Here is a 13,977-nt window from a genome sequence, read left to right as displayed (position 1 = left end):
ACCTCCTAGAGAAATGGAAATAGAAACAAAAATAAATGAATGGGTCCTAATGAAAGTTAAAAGCTTTTGCACAGCAAAGGAAACCATAAACAAGACCAAAAGACAACCCTCAGAATGGGAGAAAATATTTGCAAATGAAGCAACTGACAAAGGATTAATCTCCAAAATTTACAAGCAGCACATGCAGCTCAATAACAAAAAAACAAACAGCCCAATCCAAAAATAGGCAGAAGACCTAAATAGACATTCCTCCAAAGAAGATATACAGATTGCCAACAAACACATGAAAGAATGCTCAACATCATTAATCATTACAGAAATGCAAATCAAAACTTTGATGAGATATCATCTCACACCGGTCAGAATGGCCATCATCAAAAAATCTAGAAACAATAAATGCTGGAAAGGGTGTGGAGAAAAGGGAACACTGTTGCACTGCTGGTGAGAATGTAAATTGATACAGCCACTATCGAGAACAGTATGGAGGTTCCTTACAAAACTAAAAATAGAACTACCATATGACCCAGCAATCCCACTACTGGGCATATACCCTGAGAAAACCATAATTCAAAAAGAGTCATGTACCAAAATGTTCATTGCAGCTCTATTTACAATACCCAGGAGATGGAAGAAACCTAAGTGTCCATCATCGGATGAATGGATAAAGAAGATGTGGCACATATATACAATGGAATATTACTCAGCCATAAAAAGAAACGAAATTGAGTTATTTGTAGTGAGGTGGATGGTCTTAGAGTCTATCAAATAGAGTGAAGTAAGTCAGAAAGAGAAAGACAAATACCATATGCTAACACATATATATGGAATCTGAGGGAAAAAATGTCATGAAGAACCTATATGTAAGACGTGAATAAAGACACAGACCTACTAGAGAATGGACTTGAGGATATTGGGAGGGGGAAGGGTAAGCTGTGACAAAGTGAGAGTGTGGCATGGACATATATACACTACCAAACATAAAATAGATAGCTAGTGGGAAGCAGCCGCATAGCACAGGGAGATCAGCTCGGTGCTTTGTGACCACCTGGAGGGGTGGGATAGGGAGGGTGGTAGGTAGGGAGACGCAAGAGGGAAGAAATATGGGAACATATATGTGTGTATAACTGATTCACTTTGTTATAAAGCAGAAACTAACACACCATTGTAAAGCAATTATACTCCAATAAAATGTTAAAACATAAATAACTAAATAAAATAATTTGGACAAAAAAAAGCATATCCATGTATTTACTCATTTCCTATAAAAAGGAAAATTAGGCTCAGAGTATTTGGATTACTTGAACAAGGTCACATAATTAGCAAGCCCCTGGGTACACAGCCATAAAGACTACCTCAGACTGCTTCCCACTACCCTATTATCTACTGGGACTACCATAAAAGTCCTAAAGAAGTAGAAAAACAAGTATCTGGCTTCTGGTTACCTATGATATAGCTGAAGAATCAGATAACATAGAGAACCATGTAACAAAAGAGCCAAAAACTAGGTTTAGTGTTGAAAGATGGATTAGGTACTATTTTGCTTTCCAAGTTGGTATAACATCAGGATTATTGGTGTAGAAGGAGTAGGGGTGAGCACTCATGGAGCAATGGAGAAAGTAACCAGACTTAAGTGGAGAGAACTTGTTGAGCAGTCGTAGGAGACAGAGGTGGATGTGGGAATCAATAACAAATACCACCAAGTAGCTTTTCTGCATAGCACTTACCACAGGTGCGTATTTATATTCTTGATAGTTTGGTTAATGTCAGTTTTCCCTACCAGACAGTAAGCTCCATGAAAGTGGGAACTGTGTCAGAATTTTTTTTTGCTCCGTTGTATCCTCAATGCAAAGCACATTGCCTAACACATAGTGGGTACTCATTAAGTATTTGTAGAATAAATATATTAATGTGTAAATGCGCGAACAAATGAATGTTAAATGATAGATGAGGAACTGCCACAGTTGGCCTCGCATGTCAGATGAAGGAATACAGACTTGATACAGTTGAAAAAAAGCTCCCATGGAAGCTCTTTGAGCAGGCTGGGGTGGTGGAAGTGGGAATGGAAAGGCAAACATAAGGGCTATTTCAACGTGGGAATCAATAACACATGCACTCTGTTGTGCACTCTCTATCCCAGCTGTCCCCTGATAGACATTTCTCTACCAGCTGCAGGCTCTGTCACGACACCAATTTAATACTGAAAGAATGTGAAGAGACTATGGACCAAAATAAAAGAGAATTATTTCTTAGTTCTCTGGAAAGCCCAACAGTGGTATACAGAAGTCTCATGGTCTCAAAAGTCTCCTTTCTCTTTCTTTATTTCTTTTCCCTACACAAAATACTACTTTTTTTTCAAACAGCTCTGGTTTGGCAAAATTTAATTGCCTGTTTGGGATGAGGTCCCTGAAGCTCTCACAAGCTAATTATTTCTTTCTGCTGAAGACCAGAAACTTTGAACTGTACTCGTGAGATAAATGGTCTGGTAGCACTTTGGAACTTCAAGTTATTTAAGTTACTGAGCAGCTCATCAACTTTCTCCCTGCATTTGGAATTGAATCTGGAAGAGAATCAGACCCCAGACATCATAAGTATGCTGATGATGTAGGATTTATAGATTTAGTTCAGAGCAAAGTATGCTCCCAGAGATAGAGCTCTGGTGACAGCTTCCGGGTAAACATACATCGATGGATTCTTAACCTAGATCAAGAGAAGGGGAGGAACGGCACAATTTCTAAAAACCAAACTGCTCAATGAAAGGCAGGTTCTGGTAGTTATATTTTCTGGACAAGTGAGGGGTAACCAAACAGCTTTGCGCTTCAACCCCAGTTTAATGCTTTTGAAATGTCTGAGTCTATTGTCCAGCCTTAGTGGGTAGAGTAACTGTCATTAGATCTTTTTGCTGACCGAGGGATGCTCAGGACCTTGGAGTCTTCAGGTTGTATACTTTCACACTCTGGCACTGAAAATAGGTAGTGGAGAAAGAGTAGGAAACTGGGTAGGGTATACACAGAGCCCAGGACACTTCCTTGAAATCATCCAATTTAGTTTAAAGCCCTGGATGCAGCATGTTTTATTATCATTTCCCTCTTTTTAAAGAAAGTGACAATTTGGTTTAATTGTGTCCCAGTTCATCAAGATAAGATAACAGATAGATAAATATTGCCAAGAGGCAAAAGGTGTCTAATCTAGCAGGTCGAAAATTGAAATAACCTAAGGGTCTTGATGCAAAGTATTCAAATGACCTCAATCGTCCTTGTTATAACTTTTCTAGGGAAGATAGAACAAAGATGTACATGAGTCAAAGGTCAGTGAAAGAAATGTTTGCCTAAGAAATTAAATGATTTAATCAGATACCATCACCAAGGGCTGCACATTAAAGTTTTTGGCAATTGTAATTTGATCTAACCAAAAAAATATTTTTTTTCTTCAAAGGTTTCCAGGCATTTGAGAGTTTGAGAAGCTGGGAAGGCTTTTGAAATCTCACCAGGAGAGTTTGCACGGAGATCGTCATGTTCCAAACCTGACAACTGTTGGAAACTTGGTATTTTCAGCAGTCTCATTCTGCTCCACCTACTGGTACTTGAGAGGAACCTCCAATGGTAAGTCAGTAACAGGAAAATGTTCCAGTTTCTTTCATTCCCCCTCCCACTTTTTTTTTAACCTCTAACCATTTATCAGACATGGGCAACCTCCAGGAAGGCAAGAGGGCAGCTGTTAGCTGAAAGAAAAGTTAGGCTATATAAATAATTGCAGGCAACAAGACTAAGATGGGAAACATTCTAAGCCCAGTTTTCCAGGAATCTTTTAACGATAATTTTAGGATGAGACAATCAGCACTGCCTTGGAGAGCAGGGCCCAGACTAAATGATAAATAGGTCCCTCAGTTTAGATGCTGAGTAGCCTTTAAGTGTGAAAGGGAAGTTGTCATCAATTTTAATTCCATAGGTTCAGACACAGTACTAATGGAGGCAAGGTCACGGGTTCGATCCCAATCTCTATCAGTAAGCTTAACACCATAAAAACAAGTCTTCCGGCAACCATAGACAGATCACCAATTTTTAATCAAATCGCTCATCAATTTATTCAACTAGGCTCATAAAAGACTGAGGGATAGACTCTATAAATAATACCTCAATACCAGAGAAATAAAATACATCCTGCTGGTCATTAAGAATTATAGGTTCATATAAGGAGGGAAAACATTTATTTATCAATATTTAACAGCAAAATCAGTGTGCTTTATAGAGTTCTAGGAGCAACAGAGACTTTTACATGGCATAATAATCAGCCATCTACTTCTATCTCATCCTCCCATCTGCAGCTTGTCCATCATCTTTTTAGAATGGCCCATATATAGGTAATTGGGAGTTAAACATAGACCACAAAGAAATTTAAGGTATGACTGTACTAACTTAAAATATAACAGGCTTCAGTGCATTGTTTCATATAGCCATGTGACTCTCATCTTTCTGCATTTTCCCTCTGTGGAAATGATTATCTCACTAGGTCTCTCAAGATCTGAGGACACTCCTGTGAAGGCAGATTACTATCTTCTCCCTCCCTTACATGTGTTTGACACTTCACAAGTGGCATATACTTTCACTTCCATAAATTTACCATTCTCATGTACTTAGCCTGTCTGAGAGGCTGAACAAAGTAGAGAACTAGACACAGGGACAGGTTACTTGGACTCCAGGACAGGGAAGTGGGGGAATTGTAGAATCTTCTTTGCTAAAGACTTTTAAGGACAAGCGAGTCTCCCATTTCAAAGATGGTTAGAGAAACTTCATCCCTTAGTAAACTCCTTCTGTAGCCCACAAGAATTGCCAACAATGGAGGAAAATGTAGTAGATTCCTCATATTCTGAGGAGTGTTAAGTTTTGTTTTGTCTTCCTTTTAATTGAAGGAAATCAGAGAATCCTAGCATGTTAGAGCTAGAAGGGCTCTTAGAGATCACTTAGTTTAACTAGATTGCAAATAAAAATCTAAGCCAATGAGGGGAAGAAACTTATCCAGAGAAATAGCCAGTGAGTAGCAGAAGCTTCAAGGAAGGGATTAGAAGAAAAGGGAGAGTTAATCTCATGAAGGAGCACATACACATTAGGGGGTGCTTGCCATATAAACAGCAATATCTAGGGAAGAGGCAGATGGAAAAAGAGAGGCTGGCTTTCAATGTGGAAAAGCTAAAGAGTTCCATTCACACATTCATTCAGCAAATAATTCTTAAGCACCTTCCATGCAGCAGGCACCATTCTAGGTTTTGGGCATACAGCAGTGACTTCACTGAGTATGCATTCTAGTTAAGAGAAACAATCAATAAACATAATTAATAGATAAAATATACAAGATGCTAGAAATAATAATTCTAAAGAGAATTGGAAAGGGGAACATAAAATGCCAAGGGCTAGAGATGAGCTTTTAGACAGGGTGGCCAAAGAAGAACTGACTAAAAAGATGCATTGTGAGTAAAGACCTGAGAGAAGTGAGAAGGTAAGCCATACAAGGATCTTGGTTTCAGAAATATGGAGCAGCGAGATCAAAGAGATCAAAGGCTCTGAGAAAGGGACGTGCCATGAGTGTTTAAGGAACAGTGAAGAGGCCAGTGTGACTAGAACAAAGTGAGCAAGGAAAAGAGTAGTAGGAACAGAGGTCAGAGAGGTAAAGAGGAGGCAAACCATGTAGTGCCTGATAGGTCATAGTAAGGAGGTTGGTGTTTAATTAGGTTGAAATGAGAAGCTATTGAAATTTTTTAATGTAAGAGTAACCTGATCTGACTTACGATATAACTGAATCATTTGAACTGAATGGAGGCAAAGCCAGAAACAGGGGAACCAATAAGGAAGTTACTGACAAAATCCAGGTGAATAATGATAATGACTTGGAATAAGGGATGGCAGTGCAGGTGGCAAGAGGAGTAGTTAAATTCTGAATAATATCTGTAACAGCCCAGGACTTTATACGTTCATTTATTCATTAGATATCAGTTCCTTATGATGCCCCAGGCACTGTTCTAAATACTAGGGATAAGCCAGTAAACAAAGCAGACAAGGTTCTGTTCTCAATAAATTTACATTTGAGTGGGAGACAAGTAATCGAGTAATACAGGAGTCCCCAACCCCTGGGCTGCAGACCGGTACCGGTCTGCTGGCCTGCTAGGAACCGGGCCACACAGCAGGAGGTGAGCGGCGGGCGAGCAAGTGAAGCTTCATCTGCTGCTCCCCATCGCTCCCCATCGTTCGCATTACCACCTGAACCTTCGCTCGCATTACTGCCTGAACCATCCCCCCGCACACCCCGCCCCATCCGAGGAAAAACTGTCTTCCAGGAAACCAGTCCCTGGTGCCAAAAAGGTTGGGGACCGCTGAAGTAATAAACAATCAAATCATTAATGTAGTTTCAAATATTGGAATGTGCTGTAAGGAAAATTAAGCAGCGTGAGGGAAAAGAGAGTGATGAGGGTGAGAAGAGAGTGACTTTTCAGGTAGGCTGGTCACTCCTTACCACTCATACTTTTAGAAACATCACATTAGATTTTCACATTGCTAACTGGGGCTCAGCAATCACAACACGGAAAACACCAGAGGACCTGGAAATGTAACTCCAACCACAGACATTAGCAGAGGGTTTTCATAGACCTCAAGGGTTCCATGACATATTATATTTACATAATATCAGGTTAGATCAAAGAAATATTTGGGGACTTCCCTGGTGGTGCAGTAGTTAAGAATCTGCCTGTCAATGCAGGTGACATGGGTTCGATCCCTGCTCCAGGAAGATCCTACATGCCGCAGAGCAACTAAGCCTGTGCACCACAACTACTGAGCCTGCACTCTAGAGCCCGCGTGCCACAACTACTGAAGCCCACGTGCCGAGAGCCTGTGCTCCGCAACAAGAGAAGCCACTGCAATGAGAAGCTCGCACACCACAATGAGGAGTAGCCCCCGCTCGCCGCAACTAGAGAAAGCCCGCGTGCAGCAACGAAGACCCAACGCAGCCAAAAATAAATAAATAAATTTATTTTAAAAAAAGAAATACTTGGCAGGACTCTAGGACAAGCACCATGGTAGATACTAGCACAATGGGAAAATGGAGGTATGAACAATCTAGGAGTGACAGACAGACACAAGAATAGGCAATATTTTAGCTAAGACTATCAGAAGGTACCCTCTTGGTGGAGATTAGTAACTCAAGCTGACAGAGGTTCAACCATCTCTATGAATAGATTTGTCTTTGAAAATGGAGAACGAGTGAGAGAAGCAGGAAGATGCCCTCCTTTTCCTCTCTTCTTACTTGGAAAAAAAATGATACTAAAAAGTATCTGGCAAAAGTGGGTTGCAGAACTTTTCATATAACCATTTTAAAAGAATGGGGAATTTGCTGTTTTCCACGGGAGGGAGTAGATTTTTAGCTTTGCCTCTGTATCCATCATAGATATCTCATTTGTATTCTTCTATCTTTTGAAGAGGACAACGAGAATGATCCTGTACACCCTAGTTATTTCCAACTTTCTCATACCATCCCTCCATCTTTATTCTCATTCTTTCAGGTAAAATTAGGCAACTACATTGGCACCCATCCAATGAATAGTGGCAAGTGGGAAGAATGGCCATGGACAACGCTACAGCAGTATTTGAGTTTCTTCTTATTGGAATCTCTAACTATCCTGAATGGAGAGTCACATTTTTCACATTGGTACTGATAACTTACCTCAGAACATTATTGGGGAATGGACTGATCATCTTTCTTATCCACGTTGACCCCCACCTCCACACTCCAATGTACTTCTTCCTTAGTAATCTGTCTTTCTTAGACCTTTGCAATGGAACAGTCTCCATGCCCCAGGCCTTGGTGCATTGTTTCTCTACCCATCCCTACCTCTCTTACCCACGATTGTTTGACCCAAATAAATGTCTCCTTGGTCTTGGCCACAGCAGAGTGCCTCCTGTTGGCTGTCATGGCCTATGATTGTGTGGTTGCTATCAGCAATCCCCTGCGCTATTCTGTGGTCATGAATGGCTCAGTTTGTGTTTGGCTGGCTGCTACCTCATGGGGGGCATCACTTGTGCTCACTGCCATGCTCATCTTATCTCTGCAACTTCATTTCTGTGGGGCTAATGTCATCAACCATTTTGTCTGTGAAATTCTCTCCCTTCTTAAGCTGGCTTGTTCTGATACCAGCCTCAATGAGCTTATGATCTTCATCACAAGTATTTTCCCTGCTCCTACCCTTTGGGCTTTTTCTCCTCTCCTATGTCCGAATTGCCACTGCTGTTCTAAGGATTCGCTCAGCCCAGGGTAGGCTCAAGGCCTTTTCTACCTGTGGTTCTCATTTGACTGTGGTGGCAATCTTCTATGGGGCAGCCATTTCCATGTATATGAAACCACAGTCCAAGTCATCCCCTGACAAGGACAAGTTTATCTCAGTGTTTTATGGGGCTTTGACACCCATGCTGAACCCCCTAATATATAGCCTGAGGAATAAGGATGTTAAAGGGGCAATGAGGAAAGTTATGGCAAAAAGGGCATAAGACTTCTTTGCTTCTAAACTTCTAAAATAACATTCAGCTACATCTTCACTGACAGAAAAAAACTGTTTAAAACGTCTGACTTTACCCTTGGTAGAGTAGGTGATCATTATATGAGAAGCTTCAGGAAGTGCTCCCACCCCAAAGTATTATTCTTACTGAGACTTGAATTTCCGTTACAGGCTTTTTTTTTACTCTTTCTTTACATATAACACATTAGTGGTCGGCCACCCATTAAGTTACTCAACTTAAGGTAAATAAATTTATCAGAATCATTTCCTCACTGACAGAAGAGACCTAAGCAGCAAGAGAATCTCCTATGACTGTTAGCAGGAGGCGAGGCATAACTGAAATTGGAAAATAGGACAAAGAATGGTATAATAAAAGGTCAGAAGACAAATGTCAGAAATTTTACAACTTTACTGAAGGCAAACCCTGTTGTAAAAGCACAATCCCTTACTCTACTTAACCTCAGAGTCATGAGAAAATTTTATCATAGACATTTCCTACATTAGTGTAGAGTGTTTCATTTTTTTCTTTTTCTTTTTCTAAACTTCTTTCAAATATATTATTTCATTCTGTATTCCTAATATCTCTGTAAAATTGGTAAGAAAAGTCACCATAATCCACCCCTCATGTTAACAATGAGAAAAAAAAATAGAATGAGTAAATCACTTATCAAAATAGCATAATTTTCAAATAAATGCAACATTCATTCAAATTCCATCTATTATACATTTTTTTAAATTATGGTATTCTCAGCCACTGAAACCATGTTTTAATATCAAGAAATAAAAAATATTTAGAAAAAAATCCAAGTGATTTAAATCTTTGATTTATTCATTCAACAAATATTAACTTTCTACTTTCAACCAGGAACTAGGTACTAGGTGCCAGGGCAAGTTTCATACATTACGCAAAACATTTCAAATTAACATTGTGAAATAAAGTTAAATTGGTGAGATCAATAAAATTTTACAGGAGAAAACAATAGAGCCTTCAAGTAGAGAGAAATTCAGAAATTAGGAGAAATATGCAGAGTACTCATTTTAATGACCCTGCTTTTGGGGGGAGAAATATTCTACTCTTTATTACAGCTCTCTATTTGCAGCTTAAAATGAGAATTATATTTTTGTTAATGGTGCCCCTACTACAAAATGGTAGCTCTGTCACTATATGCTTTGTCTCTTTATTGACTTGTTGGTACAGGCACAGCCTATAGACAGAGTGACATAGTGGAGTTTGGAGATAGGGCTGCAGAATTGATTCTGCTACTAACTAGCTGTGTGACCTTAGTTATAGCACTCTTTGGCCCTCAGATTTGCTCATCAATATAATAGGAAGGTTGTGTTTTGTTACCCAAGGATCTCTCTAGTCTTAACGTTCTGCATCTAGGTGTTATATATATTTTCTTAAAAAAATAGAATAATATCATCAATTTACTCTGCAACTTGCTTTTTCCACTTGACAATATATCATGGACATTCCTCAAGATCAATATATATAGATATATCTGCGTGACTTTAAATGTTAGCTTTGACTGGAAAAGTAGACACACATAACAGCTAGTTAACATAGCTATGGCCCTTCCAGCACTAACATTCTGTTTCTAGGCATCTAAACCCCAAAGACAATCTAATTCAACATTGATATTAATTCATTTTAAATATAAAAATGAATTCTATGAGGGTGCTGTGGAATGAAATCAATTCTTGATTGTTGAAAACTCCTAAGGTTGACTATCGCTTCCACCTGATCACTCACAGGCATTGTGAGAAGCATTCCACTGTGCACCTCATCCTAGGCAGCTGGGTAGTGAAGCTTACCTTGCTTCACCCTGGAAAGCAAATAAAGACTGGTTTGAAACTAAGATAGTTCTGTTAGAAATTGAGGAGAAAGTCTGCAAACTGAAAAATAGTTTCCAAGTGATATTTTCCAATAGGGATTTAGGAAAAAGACGCCACACCCCATTCACAGGATTTGGGATTTCACTTGAGGAAAGGCAGTGAAGTATAACTATTTAGAGCACAGGCCCTGGAGCCAAACTTTTTGGATTCAAACTTTCATTCTACCACTTTTATTTCAAGTTACTCTCTCTGCTTTGATCTCTTCACCTAAGTGAGCTAATAGTACTTGTAACACTAACTGTAGTGTTCAGAGTTTGATCATGTAGACACAACCACTCTAGTTATATCAGGCAGGAAGGGATTTAATAAACAGAATTAGAGGCCTATGAAGCCTTTGGAAGGGCTGTGAGAGAGAAGGTAAAGGAATATTGCCAACAACCTCAGACAGTTGCAGGAATCGCAGGAATCTTGGGAAGTTTTAGGGATATTATGTAGGAAACTGTTACCAATGATGTTACTGAAGTAGATGTTTCAGAGAAGAATGCTCAGAAGCCATTTAAATCTCTGTTTACAAAGTCTACACACTTTTACAATACAGGTGAGAGCTAAAAAGGATGTGTTGAATGTGACTTCATAGCTTGGTTATAAGAACTGTATGACTCAATTCATGTAAAGCACTTAGAAAAGTCCCTGGCCTATAGTTATAGTCCCTGTCTATAGGCTGTGCCTGTACCAACAAGTCAATAAAGAGACAAAGCATATAGTGACAGTATATATATATATAGTTAGTCTATAGTTAGCTGTCATTGTGAAGTCTGGATCACGTGAGCCTAAGACACCACGAATTGAAATGCCTACTTGCTTCTTAAATAGTGCCTTCCAAGGTTGCTCTCTCACCCATGCATTCAAGCATCTGTACATATATCATTCAATTAATATGCATTTATTAACTACCTACTATACAGCCGGTACTGTGGTATTGCCAGAGATGCGGTGGTCAAATAAAAGCATATTTGATCCTTCCCCTCAAAGAATTCATTGTCTAGGTGGGAAGAAAGACGTGTACGCAAGCAATATTACTATGTGAATTTATATCTTCCTAGTTCTTAAAATTATAAAGCACTTTATACACTTTACAGTTTATCTTATTCTTGAACATATATTACCTCATATCATCTTCTAAATAATTTAATGAGATTAACAAACATATATTGTTATTAATATTATGAAACTGACATTAAGAGGTGATAAAAAGATGTAGAAAGGCTGTGATATCAAGGTCAACAGTTAGCGATATGACTGGGAAGAGAATACAGTTCTCCTAGAATTATGGTGGTGGTAATTTCTCATTGTATACACATATAAAATCATTATGGTGTACATCTGAAAGTAATATAATGTTATGTGTCAATTATACCTCAATAAAAAATTAATTTAATTTAATTTAATTTAAAAAATACAATTCTCCTGATGCCTAGATGCTCTTTCTGATGGGAGCCTGATGGGTTCAGGGAGTCTTTGAAAAAGAAAAGTAGGAAGAAGGTAAGATTGTTGCTGAACAGAGAAAGGAAAAAATGCTGTTTTCAGATTGTCTAGCTAAAACATCTGACCTTGACACTTATTGGCTATATGACCTTGGGCAACTTTCTGCCTCAGTTTCCTCATCTATAACAGGAAGACAATCATAGGACTGATCTCATAAGGTTGTTAAGAGGATTAAATCAGTTGATTTTATATAAAATGATGAGAACTATGGCTGGGACATAGTAAGCCCTCAATAAGCATTAATTTATTTTATTACTGTTATTATACAGTTATTATTACTAATACTGAAGTTTCAATTGACTCAAAAGTAGTTGGTGCTCATCTCACTGGGTGCCTTCTCTCCTCTTTTTTCCCCCTGCTAGTAATATGCAGAGCAAATGTTTCCGATTAACTGTGAGCAGCAGGTCAAACACTTTTTCAGTGCAACATCGCGATGGAGTGAGAAAAGCACATGATTAGGCGTCAGGATGTCTGGATTCTAGTCTGGGTTCTGCCATTAATGAGCTATGAAACTCTGGGCGAATCACTTAATTCTCTGGACTGGATCTGTCAAACAGGGAAAAATATATTCTTTAACCTACCTCAGAAGGGTTGGAAGATCAAATGAGATCACAGATGTTAGATGTTAAAAAGTTAAAAGCACGTTACAAATGCTACATGATGGTATTTTCATTAGCCTCAGAATTAGCCTCTACATCTTCTCCTCACTTACCCTTAATGACCACTCACTCACTGAATCTTATTGTTTCTTGCTCTGAAATGTCTTCGAAATCCATCCCTTCTCTGTCCTCAATGCATCTGTCCTAGTCCACAGCTTACTCAACCCATACCAGGATGACTGTAATAAGCTCCTATTTTTCCCTAGTCCAGTCTCTCTCTAAACTAGCCATCCAATCAACTTTTTGACCCACCTCCTAGAGAAATGGAAATAAAAACAAAAATAAACAAATGGGACCTAATGAAACTTCAAAGCTTTTGCACAGCAAAGGAAACCATAAACAAGACCAAAAGACAACCCTCAGAATGGGAGAAAATATTTGCAAATGAAGCAACTGACAAAGGATTAATCTCCAAAATTTACAAGCAGCTCATGCAGCTCAATAACAAAAAAACAAACAACCCAATCCAAAAATGGGCAGAAGACCTAAATAGACATTTCTCCAAAGAAGATATACAGACTGCCAACAAACACATGAAAGAATGCTCAACATCATTAATCATTAGAGAAGTGCAAATCAAAACTACAATGAGATATCATCTCACACCAGTCAGAATGGCCATCATCAAATCTAGAAACTTCTCCAGAATGATTTTCTAAAGCAAAAATCTCATCATATTAAACCTTCTTCTACAATTCCCCTCCAAGATTAGAAACTTGCAGTGGCTCCCTATTGCCTATAGGATATGCCAACATTAATTGAGGACCCTGCTAACCTCTTTTTCCTCCTTCTCTACCTCATCTCCACAGACCCCATGCTCCAGGAAATCAATACTTTTTTCTCTACCTTTTATGTGTATATGCCACTGTATACACTGTTCTCTCTGCCTGCAGTGCCCTTCTTGTCTTCCATGCCTGGCAAAACCTCAGTCATCCTTCAAGGTCAGATCTAATGTCATGTCTTCAATGAAGCCTTCCCCAGAGCTCATTGCATTGTTTAACCCTGGATAGGTGACTTAATTCTATTTTCTTTTGCTTAATAACATTTTGTTCAACCCTAAATTTAGCCTCTTCCATATTATTTTATAATCAGTTGTTTTGGAGTGTTTATCCCCAATTAGATCATAAGTTTACTGAGAACAAGAAGTTTGTTTCATTCATCTCTGTCTCCCTAGCATAATTCCTGGCACAGAGTACATGCACAATAAGAACTGCTTAAATGAATAGGTGTTAAACCAATACTTCTTAAACTATCTGTGGTAAAACACAGCTGTTTTTTTTAAAGTTCCAAGCTGTCACAGCCTGATATTTTATAAAATACAATGAAAATATTATGGCAACGTCAAATCACTTTAAAAGTTACTGTTTACTCTCAATTCTGTTCTTATGTCATTGCAAACAT

The 13,977-nt window shown here is 38.7% G+C and overlaps 1 protein-coding gene and 1 long non-coding RNA gene across 2 annotated transcripts in view; one reads left to right on the top strand and one right to left on the bottom strand.

Annotated features, from left to right (window-relative positions):
- The window catches only part of LOC141277554 (uncharacterized), a 304,528-nt gene that overhangs the window by 198,848 nt on the left and 91,703 nt on the right, over window positions 1-13,977 (bottom strand). The gene's annotated exons all lie outside the window — the stretch shown is intronic.
- On the top strand, window positions 7,603-8,528 carry LOC101320480 (olfactory receptor 13H1-like). The gene is given in 3 exon segments (XM_019918988.1): window positions 7,603-7,890; window positions 7,892-8,214; window positions 8,216-8,528. Coding segments are annotated over 3 exon segments (924 nt in total).

The sequence above is a fragment of the Tursiops truncatus genome, chromosome X (genome assembly GCF_011762595.2).
Source record: "Tursiops truncatus isolate mTurTru1 chromosome X, mTurTru1.mat.Y, whole genome shotgun sequence".
Taxonomy (NCBI): domain Eukaryota; kingdom Metazoa; phylum Chordata; class Mammalia; order Artiodactyla; family Delphinidae; genus Tursiops; species Tursiops truncatus.
The sequence above is the reverse complement of the archived record's forward strand: the minus strand, read 5'-3'. Positions and strand labels throughout refer to the sequence as shown.